Source organism: Epinephelus lanceolatus, chromosome 6 (assembly GCF_041903045.1).
Source record: "Epinephelus lanceolatus isolate andai-2023 chromosome 6, ASM4190304v1, whole genome shotgun sequence".
Lineage (NCBI taxonomy): Eukaryota > Metazoa > Chordata > Actinopteri > Perciformes > Serranidae > Epinephelus > Epinephelus lanceolatus.
Window position 1 is genome coordinate 43256911 of NC_135739.1, and position 14020 is coordinate 43270930.

A 14020-nucleotide genomic window follows, 5' to 3' on the forward strand; every position below is an offset into this window, starting at 1 on the left:
TTTAGATTTCTTGCACACAGAATCAAGCCTTTATTTGTGATCTCCTGTTGCAATCAAAGTTTTCCAAAGGAGCTTAGATGGAACCTTTGATTGTGGCATAAACTCTTTATTCAGAAATTAGGAATTTTCCATAAAAACTCCATAAATTGTGCTGGGCCATGTCTCTCTCACGCTGTTTGGATCTGTTAGCAGTATTACAGTCTGTGTGAAAAGCTTGGCTAAAGGTTTAATTATTGCAAACAGACTCATCAAGCTTTCATGATGATGTAAGACAAATTACTTAACGAGGCCATTGTTTTCCTGTCAATGTAGCACCATCACCTGCCAAGTGGAGCAGCAATACCCCATTTGTTTATGAATACATTTTGGTGGTTAATAATGTGCATTGATTTCCCTCAGGCTGGGCGCCACGGCGACTCCCTTCCATGGAAACAGATGACTTTGAGACGATCCCGTCCAGTGCAGAGGAATCTTCCAACTCTTCAGAAGAGGAAGGCAATAATAAAAATGTAGGTAACGCTCACGTTGGCCAGAAAATGTAAGAAAGTTTAACCTGGATGTCACTCATAGCATTAAAAACAAGATCCAAGTTCAGTACCACTCAACACTGCCAGACCTTGGCTCGAGTGATAATGTAGCTTGACCCGATCCGATGAGTCCTGCTAGGCACCTTAAATCATCACGTTCTACGATCACTCACCGTCTCTCGACAGCTCTCCACTCATCCCTCGTTTCCTCTACACTCATCCTTTACATTCTTCTCTTTTCAGCTAAATCTCCCTCTGATCCCCCTGAAAGAGGACCCCTCCGCTGCCTAATTATTTCGCTTGGACATGTGTCTCGTTAGCAGTGGGCACTGACGACTTGACATTTAAGAATTGAGGGAGGAGAGAGGAAAGATGGAGAGGATTATAGCTGCACAGGTCTGCTGGGTATGGCAGCCTTTCCAGATCTGTTATGATCTGTGTAATGTACAGTAGAGAGCCACAAAAGCAGTGCACACACAATGAGCATGTTAGTGGCGCACACATGGACACACTCTATCAAGGAACAGACATTTTTGCATCATGCAATGATGGCAAATGAATATTTATCAACAGAAAACAAATGGTTAAATTCCATCTGTGGATGCAACTTGCAGCACATTTTAACACCTTCTACATGTTGTTTTTAACAGCTACGTCCTTTAATATCCTTCTCTCCTTCTCTCACCAGAGTCCTCAGCTCTGTCAAATAAGAATATAATAAAAGAGCCTCCTGGTTGACTGGGACTGTCCAGGATTTAGCCAAGTTTCGGTGACTCAAAGGATATTGCAGTTCCTGATATCCCATCGGAAACTGATTCGGCACAGTCCAGTTCCTCGCCATCTTCCCTTGATATTTACTGATGTTTTCAGTTGAAAATCCCTGACCAGGCTAGCTAGTAGCTTGTAGGGGTGTAAATCACCAGTTTCATCACGATACGATATTATATCGCTTCTTCGGACAAAGATACAATATTTTTTGATATTACAAAATTTGCCATGATACGATGATGATATGGATTGATGTTTTCACTTTGCATTGATGATATTTGATCACTAATCATTGAATCAGCATATCGACCAGGCTCATGGATCATTACACCCCTAGTAGTGAGCTAGAAGTTGTCAGAAGGAGTTTACAGACTGATGAGTTGATTTTCTCTTTTGGTTGAGTGACTCGCAGCCACAGGCCACCACCGTCCAAAGCCAACCATAAAAAGTACAAGCAAGACTTGCAAAAGTAGACATAAGAGCCTAAATTGAGTACAGTTTAGCAGACCTGGGAGACAGGCAACTGGAAATGTCTGTGCCTACGCCATGTAGTACTTCAGCTGTCAAATAAATGGCTATATATGGAGCCACACCTGCGAGCCAGTTCAGGAAGTCAACTCAAGCTGCACTGATTCATACACACACGTCATTCGTCACTCTCCGTATGTCATATACAAAAGACACCCTCCCAATCTGGCGGTCTGTTTAAGCTGCAGAATCTTCCCAGCTCTTCCTTTGCCTTTTCAATGCTGCTGCTGCCCTGCATTAGTACTGCTGCATGCTTTTTCAGCCCCACCTCCACCCCAGCATCCTCCTGCAGGCTCTGGCTAGGGGGGAATATTTAATCATCAATACCCAGTATCTCATGTAAACATATCTGCGGGGAGCGATGAGGGCGGACTCTAGACGCGAAACTCGAACTATGTTCTGCTGTTGAAATTAACATTTAAAACATGAGTTGTCTGATGGAAATGTGGTTAATATATGATGGAATAATGGCAAAGCATGTTAACCAGGTAATTAGCATTAATTAGCTTCAGCTCATATAATCTGGTGCTGGTGACATTTGTCCTTTTAACCAGCAGAAACAATGATCAGCTAAATAAACTATTTGTTTTGAGTTTAATGAATCCACCCTGGAACCACATCCAAAATGGAACTTGCTAAATGCACAGTTTGACTCAGTCATTTGTTTTTGCAGGGTGACAGTGGTCGTTACCGGGTGCAGCTGACCTATGAGTCTCGTGAAGCTCGAGACCTCTCTCTCGAGACGGGTGACCTGGTCCAGTTTCTGGAGGAAGCAGAGAGCGGACACTGGTAAGTAGAACTGGGGGGAGCCAGTGAGCCTGTTCTTACCCATGCATTGTTTCTCTGCTTTGGTTGCAGCTCCACCTGACTTAGCACTATATTTGAAATCTATGGCTAAGTGGGTCCCCATCTGCCACTTCAGACACATTTTGTTCTTAATAAAGGTCCAAGAACACAAAGTTACCAGTTTGTTCCCAGTACAGTGAGAGTGAGCATCTCACAAATAAGGCAAAAATAAACTGTTTGTTTTTGCATTATACTTTATTTAGAGTACTCATTAACTCTGTGTGCCCTCAGTAAACGATTATTACAGTGCAGGTCCTCTTTTCCCACTTTCATTTTTGGAATGTGTTTTTTCAGTTTTAATCAAAAGCTTTAAATTCGGCTCATCATTCTTTAAGACATCTATTGTTGAGGCACATTGTCCATGGCAGCAAAAAGACCATCGTTTGTTTAAGTCTTTGTCTGAATCCCAATATCATGTTTTCTGCGTACTTCTAGATTTGTTGTATAGTCTGTGTATACTTAGTATTTTGTTTGAGAACTCAGCTTGTTAAAGGAGCTCTATTCAATATTCAGAGCGTATCTATAATTCAGAGAATGTCTGCACACAGCTCTCAACATGGAGGTGGCGGCTAGCAGCTAATGGAGCTAACAGTGCCAACAGTGCTTACAATAGTAACAGCACTGACAGTGCTAACTGTGTAAACCGAGAGGAGCCGGAGGGTCGGGGCTACACAACACACACTTGTAGCATCTACAGATTCCCACACACATGCTATTCTTATGTCACACACATCTTAAGATACACATATGATTACCCACACAGATGATACATACTTACTCACAGGGTTGCAGATGTAGGTAGGTATCTATTAGAACATAGTTAAAGGGCCAGTGTGTAATATTTGGCATGGTTTATTGTCAATCTGAATCTGAATCTGAATATTCTACCCATTAATATGTTTATACAAGTGTATAATCGCTATAAAATAAAATTCGTTTGGTTTTCGTAGCCTTATAATTATGCTTTTATATATATATATATATATATATATATATATAGCAAGGGCCTTGCTTTAGAGAGGTCGCCATCTTGCGCCAGCGGACAATCCAGCCAGCCAGAGAACACGTTTCGCGTGTATAAATGAACCAACGAAGACAGCGGAAGGAAGGAAGAAGGAGGAAGAAACAGCAGAGAGTGTTAGTAGTTCGTCGATAGAGAGTAGTGAAAAGTTTTTTTAGTTATAAAGTTTGCGAATGGACCACACTTACCACGCAACAGGAGAGAATGAACCCGAACCGTCATCTGCGAGGAAAAGAAGACGCAGCTTCACTCCTTGTGATGCAGTCTCTGCGGCGCGTTTCCTCCTGATGATATATCTCCCCAACGATGGTAGCAGTAGCACCGAATCCCATTCTGTGCATTCAGCCTCTCTTCTCGCCCGCTCAGCATCAATCACATGGAGTTCCTCATCTGTATGCTCCGGCTCAAACAGGTATGGCTCTGGGTCTGTGTCCGCTACAAGAAACTCTTCAAAATCGCATTCAAAGTCGTCCATTGCAGCTATTATAGTCCGGAGATATCGCTAGGCTAAATAAACAGCTGAGCTCTGTTTACAGGCTATGCTGTCAGTCAGTGTGTGGGCTGGAGACTGAGCAGAGAGGGGAGGGGGGTCCCCACTTGGTATGGTAAACGAGTATGTGTGTAAAGTTATGGAGTGTGTGTGTTACGCTAGAAGAGTCAGAGTTTGGGACGGAGTCTTTTACCCCCTGGAGTGTTACCGGAGTTTCTGGAGTGCTCAAATAAATGGGCCTTTTTCCCGAACGCTCCTTTGGTCTCCTGCACGTGAGGGATTCATTACAATATCATAACATGGTTTAGATTTCTAAATAAACATTCACCTCGTCGCTAGATAGACCTACTCCTGAAAAACTCGTGCGCAAGGCTTTTTGTCCCTACGAGGCCACCGTCATTTACCCGACCGGAAGGGTGAGCGAGTGAGCCCTGCAGTCTAGAATTTGACCACTGATGTCACTGTTTTCAACCCATTTTACACACTGGCCCTTTAACACAGTGCTACAAGTTACAGAAGACATCTTCTCTGTGATAACTCATTTTAAATGTTGATATATTTACTCAGCAGCTGTCATTCATCTATATACAGTATATAATGAATTTGTAAGATGAGATCCTGGGAGCCCTCCTGTGTGGTGTTTGTATGATCTCACAGTGTCACCGTGGGTTTTCTCTGGATCTCCCCCCCCCCCGCGACCCCAAACCGGATAAGCGGTTATGGAAAATGAATTTTAAACACAGAAATTGTCCGAATTTTATTTATCCTCTGTCAGGTGTAAGCCTGGAAGGGATTGTGCGTTTGGTCGTGTGTGTGCGAGTGTGCATATCTGTCTGTCCACAGCTAATCTCACATATTACTGGGGTGTAAATCACCAGTTTCATCACAACTCGATATTATTTTGATTCTTTGGACAACGATATGCTATTTACTGATATTGCAAAATGTGCCATGATTCAATTTCGATTCGATACCATTCAGGGGTCTGCGATCAATATTAGGCAATATTAAATGCTAATATTAATAATAATATTAATATTATATTGGTTTAATATTACTGAAGTACTATTCAATGCCCATTTAATGCAGTCTGTTACAGAAGACTCTGCCACCCCTTTCTTTTTTACTTTTGGCCATAAAAAATAAAAACAACACATAAATAATAAGTACAGTAAAGTTCACTTTAAACTGACTCCATTAACACAAATAAAAAAGCAAATGGCAGTAGCTCAGTCCATAGGGACTTGGGTTGGGAACTGGAGGGTCGCCTGTTCGAGTCCCCATCTGGACCAAATATGGAGCGTGGACTGGTGGCTGGAGAGGTGCCAGTTCACCTCCTGGGCACTGCCGAGGTGCCCTTGAGCAAGGCACCAAACCCCCCAACCCCCAATTCATCATAGAATTGAATTGAATATCTGGCTTAAAGCCCAAAAGGAAAACTTCTCCAAACAGCCATAAAATACAGATTAACTACAAGATCATTCAACAAAAGTATAACATTCAGCTCAGTAATAACTGTCATGATGTTTGGCTAACAATGGATCGTTACACCCCTACATACTGCTGAACCAATCAGCCTACTACTTTGTATGCACTGTATTCTCAAGGACCTCTCATGGTTCTGATGATTCACACGTGGAAAAAAAAAAGTGTTTTATTGACTGTTTTATACCGTCATTGACTGCTGGCTCCTCCCTCTCTTAACCGACCTGTGTATCACTCAGAGAAAAGTAGTCCTTTTTTTTCTTTTAAAGCTTAAAGTGCCTGTAGGTGGGTTGTAACTGTGACTGTACAACATTTCAGAGGTGTTTTGGTATATGATATCACTATGATCAATTTTAGGAAATGTGTTAAATTTCTGACTTCTTGTTGTGAGAGGTGGCTGGTTGGTGGGTGTGTGTTCCAAAAGAAAGTACTGGTCATAAGTTATAAAAGTCAACATCTGGTGAAGGAGCCACTGGCTCATTGGCATTTATCAACAGCCCTATCAGCCACCTGCAGCTGTGTTAAAGTCATTTTCTGCTATGGGACAGCTCAGTAGGCCATATTGGTGTCAATGTTTCACCAGAAACCTGCTCAAACGACCCTAATAGCACTGGTTGCTACCTGCCGCTCGATTATTTAGAATGCACTAATCATCCAGCTATCAGCTCATTGAAAAATTGCATCATTGTGTGTCCTTTCATTCATGCATCATTTGGCACTAAAATGATGCAGTAAATTGCAACAGACTCAGTACCAACACATTTCTATGGAGCTTTAATTTAAGTTCACAAACGATGGTAATACCAGCAAAATTGGGACATGAAGGCTTTAAGTCACTCTCAGTAATATTTTTTCACAATCCTTGGATTGTCTGTCCCTACTCTGTGGAGGAATGACATATTTGTGATTAGATACAGACTTGTGTGCCTAATTCAAGGTGAATCTTCAATGTTACACTATGTGCACCAAGGCCAGTCAGTGTTGCAGTATGATACTCACTTCAACAGTGTTTGCAGTGAAAAAAGAGTTGTGAATGAAGAGATAATGTCAGCTCTGTTAGACACATTTGTGAATTGCAAGATGGTCAAACTCATTCACATCTATGTCAGATCCACAGATGTGGAGGTGATTGAACAAGTCTCCCTAATTTTTGTCAACAGCAAACTTTAGACAAGCAGCTGCAGTCACTCTGTTCCTCCAGACAAAGCACTGCATGGTAGTTGAAGCATGAAGTCTTAGTGAACAAAGAGAAGTTGTGTTGTCTGGGTCTGTTTTTTCTCACTTTATTCCTTACCAGTAATAATGTTTCATATAGTTGTTACTGATGAGTCTTTTTCATAGAGACAGAGGGCAACGCGTCCCAAAGGGAAACGAGGCCCGTTTCCCCTCCGCTTCTTCACTCATTCGCTGTCATTCTGTCTCCACAGCCACACCTTCAAGTCTCCACGACTGAATTGCTAGCTAAAATTATTAGCTATAGCTAGCTAATAATTAGCTAATAATATGTCAAAGGACTATTTTAGCACGCTATGCCTTCCAGAGAGGCAACGGTATATTGATAAGCTTAATATTGCTGGTCTACCTCAGTGTCCCTTCTCCTTACCTTGCTCGTCTTCGAAAAAACATGATGTGGAGATTCTTTTTTAAGAAGGTGAGCATTTCGGCACGCTCAGCCGTCAGCCTGCTCCTACTACAGGCACACGTTGTTGTTTTGAGACATGCCTCTACATGCTGGTAGATTGATAGAAGTGCTTAACATACATAAATACAGTTAACTGTTACTCTAAAAAATACATTTGGAGGGTTTGACAAAGTGTTTGCTGCACACATAGGCATACCAAGTGTCAGGATCCCACAATTTCTTCCCTGTTGAAGTGTCACATTTTATTGCCTGTATCCACTTTTGTCTTCTACAAGTTTCCGTTTTTCTGCTCAGCAGCTGATAAAAGCCCACCACGCAGCAACTTTTCAGCATTTGGACTTAGGGAAAACTCAACAGTCTGGAAACAGAGGGGGAAAGTGTGAGGGGAAAGTGGGCCTCATTTCCCCTTTGGGGGCGTAGCTTTCAGATTATGATGTGTTGCGCTCTGTCTCTATTACTGTCTCATGCTGTTTCAGCTGTTTTTCCACTTAAATATCGGGCAAATAATATTTTCATATGCAAGATTTATTCTAGGTAAAGAAAAGTGAAAGTACATTAGGTTCTTATTGTTTTTAATTAAATTAAAAGGTAAATCAAGGTGAAAACTGAATGCCATACAGATTTTAAACCCTGCCTTTTCCAGAATCCAGCCATGCCCCTAATCCAAGTTATGACCTAAAGCATTTGATTGGTCAAAAGGTCTTTGAGGTCTTATGTAGTACTAAGGCCCTGACACACCAAGTTGGCAGTCGATTGTCAGTCAGTGTTGGGCCGTAGGTGAGCACCTGTCATTCTATTTGGTGTAGTGTGTCCTACACTATTGGGTTTTTCTTTTGGCCAGTTTAGCATGTTGAATGAGTGACTCCGGAGCCTGTCGGTGAATTAAATCACTCTGATTGGAAGTATTTATGACATGTTATGTGCTTAATTTTACCCAAAACATGATGTTTTTTTCTAAACCTAAGTAAGCAGTTTTGTTGCCGTAACCTTACCAAGACTGTTTGATGTTACAACCAACCGGCAACCTCTGAGGTTGGAAAAATGAAGCCAATGCAGTGTTTCCAAAAACTGCAGTTCATCAAAAGGCCACTTGAGGCTGTCTCCAAAACAGAGTAAATCCCCATAGACTTCCATGTTAAAATGTCCAACTTTTCACCAGAAATAAACATGTTTACAGCCGGTACAAAAACAGTTTTGATCTCTTTACAATGTGTTTCACCCAGAAGACTGCTGTGTGTCACATACAGATCGTAAAGGATGCCTTGGGCTTCGATGTGAGATGCCAAGGAGGCGTGACAAAGCATAGGTATTTGACAACCTGGGAATGACAACAGGTTGTTGTCAGATCTCTATAATCAGAGCTAGAATGTGACTTTGGTTAATTTACTCTATGTTGCAAAAGATATATTTTATCTTCTGCTAGACTTGTTCATCTAATTTTCACTAATCGCATTTATACTGTAGACGGCCAGTTAACAGTCTGTCTCACTCTTTTAATGTGAATGAACAAAGCTTCATTTTGGTTGTACAATTTTGCACCATTTTGAAAACTTGGAAAAAGAAAAGCTGCTGTATTAGCAAATCTTTTGTGTTAATGAGTGGCTAAATGTTATGGTGTGAGCAGTGCCAAATGTTTGGTTAAATTGGTGCCAGCCTGCTTGTTTGTTATACTTAACAGCAGTTTGCCAGAGTAACTTTGCTACCTAAAGTAAGATATGGCTTTTAATGCAAATACCTTATGCAAAAACATACCTATGTGGACTTTCATGAGTTACCCTGTTTAATAAAAACAAAAACTTCACGCTCATGCAGATGGAGAGTTTGAGCAGAGAAAGCCTGGATTCAGGGTCGTGGAGAAAAAAAGAACAGGAGGGAGAGGTCTGTCATGACAGGTTTTGAATACAGAGTTTGAAAAACTTCATTATATGGAAAAGTTTCTAACATTTTTGTTCACCTCATGCACTGTATTCTTAAAAACACCCTATCGATCCAAAATAACTACTTAATCACAACTGACTACTAGGGTTGGGAATCTCTCTGTGATAGACGATTCGATACGTATCTAGATACACGGGTTACGATACGATTCAAAAACAATATATTTTCAATACAGAACGATTCGCTACAGTGTAGGACCAATACGGTTCAATACGATTCTATGGTTAACATTTGTTTATGTAGACATTAATTATACATTATAAAATAAAGAAGCCAATTCTATAAAAGTGACATTCTCACAGTATTTTCAAATTTGTAAAAGACCACATCCCCAAGCATTGTTGCTGTATGGCACTGGCAAAAATAAAATAAAAAGACAAACAACCTCAAAATCCCATGTCAAATGTATTTATTTTTAGACATGGACCAAAAAAAGACTTGCTGAATGAACATCATTTTGTTGGATGGGATCAATATAAAAATGAGAAGAAGGTTTAAACTTTAAGAGAAGTGAATTTTAAGTAAAATTTAAGTGTTTTACACCTACTTGTTGTGTTGTTTTTATTGTATTGTCTGTTTTTGTATGTATCTTATATGGACTTGAGTCTGGAATAAAGTTTATTATAATGCTGTACAATATAAACATAAAGCAGAATAAAATAATAACATGCAATGTAGGGGCAGAATCTGACATCTCCTGTTATTAGTTGATATCATGGACTATGATGACTAGCAGCTTATCACTGACAGCATGTCAGACTATTTCTCTGTGTTTGCTACACTGTTTGTCATTTATAAAAAGATAAATCACTTTTCTATAATACATCAATGATATTTCAATGGAATAAATTACTTATTGACTTCATACTTCAAAAACAGCATCAATAAGTGATTAACATAGGGGGGGATCAAAATAAAATAAATAAATGAAATCATATTTGTGGAAATGGGAACAGCTCGTTTCTCCTCTGACACGTCACATACCTGTGTGCTACTACGGCTCGGCTGTTCAGGTATTTCTGGGCAGTCATGACACCGACGAAGACTTCTTGGACCGGGCTTCTCGGTTGCCATTATCTTGCGCTGCGGAGCACTATGGCTGCCGTATTTGACAGGAATACATATTTCTGTCTGTGTCTGTGACCCCCCGTTCAACCCACAACCGACAGGATTCGCCTTTAGTTTCTGCTGCGGCTTGGCTGCTCCCTGGTTTATCCAACCAGCATTAGCTTCTGTTCCTCATCTCCACCGGTCAAGCTGGCACTGATGTTTACATCCATTATCGTTGTCAGTAATGCCTGCTACGGTCCGGAGCATGCCGCCGGCTCTCGCGTTGTTTTCCAGATGCAAACTGTTAAAGCCAGTCAACCAGTGCTTAATTTGAGCCAGAACGTACTGGAGCGCGTACCAGGATCTTTTCAGAAAAGGCCCTGGTGCGTTCCGGAACTAATTTGCATGGGTCTAGAACTTTTCGCATCTAAAAACTACATACAGTATTGGCTGATGTCACTAGTGTTGCAGGGTATACTGGTAATGGTAGACTGCGGTACTAAAACTCCACAGTAGCCTACATATGATAGTTCAAAGTCCAATCGCAAGATGGTGAATGTCCATGCGCCGTCCCGGCGCGTGCTGGTCAATAACGGCGCGCCGGCCACCTGGCACTCAATATGCTGCTGTAGTGGTTTGTTTTCCAGGCATGTGAGTATCTTTGAGCAGTGAAAGTTATTATTTATTTATACTTGTCGGCAGTGATTTGTTTTCCACAGAGCTCTACGTGCGAGCATTTTACTCGCATTTGCGACTAAAAATAGTTTTGTGCCAGCAAAATAAATCAATCATTCAGCACGCTGTGTGAGTCCAGATTTCAACCAGCAGCAGAAAGTAAAATCAAATCCTGCCAGTTGTGGGTTGAACGGGGGTCACAGACAGGAATACGGCGGTGTTACGGCCTCCATACAAACACAGAAATCATGGCTCCATAGGGGCAGGAGGCTGCAACATATAAAAGAGGACGCCACACCAAAAGTAACAGCTTACCCACAAGCTTTATTTTTATAACCCAAAATATTAACCAAAACACAAACAACTAAGAGAGAAACAAAAGGGACTGGAGACCCCGGCCAAAAAGAACAGAAGGAGGGAAGACGCTGAGCCAACCACGCAGTGGGCCATCGCTCCCAGCGTCTCCCCCTAAACTACCTAGACAGGAACTAAACCTAGAATAAACAAAAAGACGAATAAAGTAACTACTGGTAATCTCCAGCCCAAACTAAAACAACAAACTAACACAACAAAACCCCAGCTCCTAAATGAGCATGGGGGAAAAAACCTGCTTGGGGAAAGAAAACAAAGGAGGAAAAGAGGAAAAACTCCTCACCACCTGTGCTGGTGTCTGTGCCATGTGCCGAGCCCTGTCTCTACTCTCCCTGTCCCTCTTATCCCCTCCTCCTCTCTCTACCTGAGTGCCGATTGCACTCAGGTGCGCAGCAGGCAGAAGGAGGAGGGAGACAAGCCTGACAGGAGAGAGAGACAGCACAGACTGCTGCATGTAACAGGCGGTCAAATATGGCGGAGGCTCATAGTGCTCCGCGCCGCAACATAACGGCTTACCAGCGAGTCCGACTCCAGGTCCAGTATCGTGGGTCCCAATTTTGGGTACCGTGACAACACTAGATGTCACAACCATTCCATTTGGAGTCGCTCAGTGAGGCAGCCCAGGTCCACTTTTGGGAGTGGGGGAACACTGCCCTCTCAGAGGCCCAAAGTGTTCCCCTACTTCTAATTTTACAAATTAAGCACTGCAGTCAACCGATTGCTAGTCTCGCGATACCCGAATCCATGACTCTAGAATTGATTCATCTAAGGATTCTTGGCTGATTCGTATCGATTGAGGAGGCTGCTACCGACGCAGCCGTATCTCTCGCTTGTCAAACCGGATATCCGGTCGTATCGGTTAATTGTTCCCAACCCTACTGGCTACGGCCTCAGAAATGACCATATGAATGACTGTTTTTCATCACTTTATCTGTGTTTTGGTTCTCAGTAGATTGCTACCATGTTTGCAGGTATTTTGACTCAGTGACTCCCCAATAAAGTGGTTAATGTGCTTTTATTTAAATATGTTATTGCAGTTGTGATAAATCCTCAGCTTACTTTTGTTCCCAGTTGTCCTGGAGGAAAATAGGATCGAAAGCTTCTTTATGCATCCATTATGTGCCTGTCAAGGTACTTCTATGTAAAAAAAAAAAAAAAAAAGAGAGAGAGAGAGAAAGAAAATATTATGCTTGTTTTCTGTCTGACAAGATATGGGGCAGTATTTTTTTTTTTTTATCTTAGATCATTTCACTTGTTTCAGAATTTTTTTTTGGTCCTTTATGATCTTAAGAAGAATTTTAAAGCTGTTTGATCAACACTGACAAGCACAAAACTGCTTTTTGCTCAAAATTTCTTATTCCAAGCATCTTAATCTCTTTATGTCTTCACATATTAAGAACAGACAATGACCAAATAGAACTCACTGTTTTATTGTCAATCTTACGCCAATCATATATTCATATTGACAAAATTCAGTACAGAACAAAGGCACGTTTCATATCGAGAGACCAGACCTGAGTCATGTATACTGTTGTACAATTCTGTATTTTAAAAAAGTAAAACTAACCCAAAGATATCTTAAAACTGGTGCAGACAGACTATCAACAAATGTATTTGTCTCGATACAAAGAAAATTTTCAATAATTATTTTCACAATATGTAGTAAAATGTGCTTACATTAAGCAAATGCTAGTGCCATCATTAAAAAAAACATTAATTAATAAAATTAGGCTATATATTTTTCATTATATATTTAAACCATTTTACCTATTCTTTAATCAGAGGTTAAATTCTAATTGTGCCAATATCAGACTATTCTATTGAGACAGAGTTCTTGTATGACTGCTTGTATGACTGTGTTTAGAAAACATCTAACATTTGTAAAGTTTCTGTTTCTTCTAAAGTTCTTCTGTTTTAGCCCAGTCCTCCCCCTTGGCCCCATGCCTAGTTTTGGAGTGCCCTCAACTGATTAGTGACCCTTTAGAATGAAGCCACAGGGGTAGGGTTTGAAATCTTAACCGAGGAAATGGGATGCCATTCGTTATGTTATCATTTCACCAAATTTGCAAGACAGACCAAGACAGATGAATCTATAAAAAAACAAATACTTGTTTAAAGCCGCTACAAGGAACATTTAACTGGATATGCAAAAGTCGCTCGTTTCTGCTGATGTCTGTGCGTGACCTACAACAGTAAATGACACCATCGGTGTGAAGATGAGCTATTTCTATATAGTGTATATCCATACCTTTAGAAAACTGTCTCCAGGTCCGCCCCAGGTCGCTTCCAGGACAAAACGATTTACGGCACTCAGACGGCACACTTCATCTTACCTAGCTGCTTACATTTATAAATAGTCACTATTCCTCCTCCTCGACCCGACGTCCGCGGGGAGTTAAAATAGCAGCAATCATCGGGTAAAAGTTCTGTGAAAGCACTGGACTCACCAACAGTCAGCCACATCTCAGTCACACAGAGAAAATCCAATCCCCGGTGTTTCGGATTTACTTGCGACCCTGTTAACTGGCGACCTTCAGCCGAATGCGTCTGTGGTTGTCGTAGTGACAACAGCTGTTTTCAACCAGGAAGAGAACACATAACTGTCCTCGCGAATGCCTCTGTCTTCAATGTTTCATTACAGTGTCAAAACAGAACATACCTGAGTCGACTGTGGAGTT

At 41.2% G+C, this 14020-nt stretch overlaps 1 protein-coding gene across 2 annotated transcripts in view; it reads left to right on the plus strand.

Moving 5' to 3' along the window:
- mcf2l2 (MCF.2 cell line derived transforming sequence-like 2) overlaps positions 1-14020 on the plus strand; it is a 267264-nt gene that overhangs the window by 232880 nt on the left and 20364 nt on the right. For both annotated transcript variants that reach the window (XM_078169084.1, XM_033622399.2), the window contains exons 32-33: positions 400-509; positions 2497-2612. In XM_078169084.1, the coding sequence (XP_078025210.1) occupies positions 400-509; positions 2497-2612 (226 nt within the window). The remainder of the gene's footprint in view (positions 1-399; positions 510-2496; positions 2613-14020) is intronic.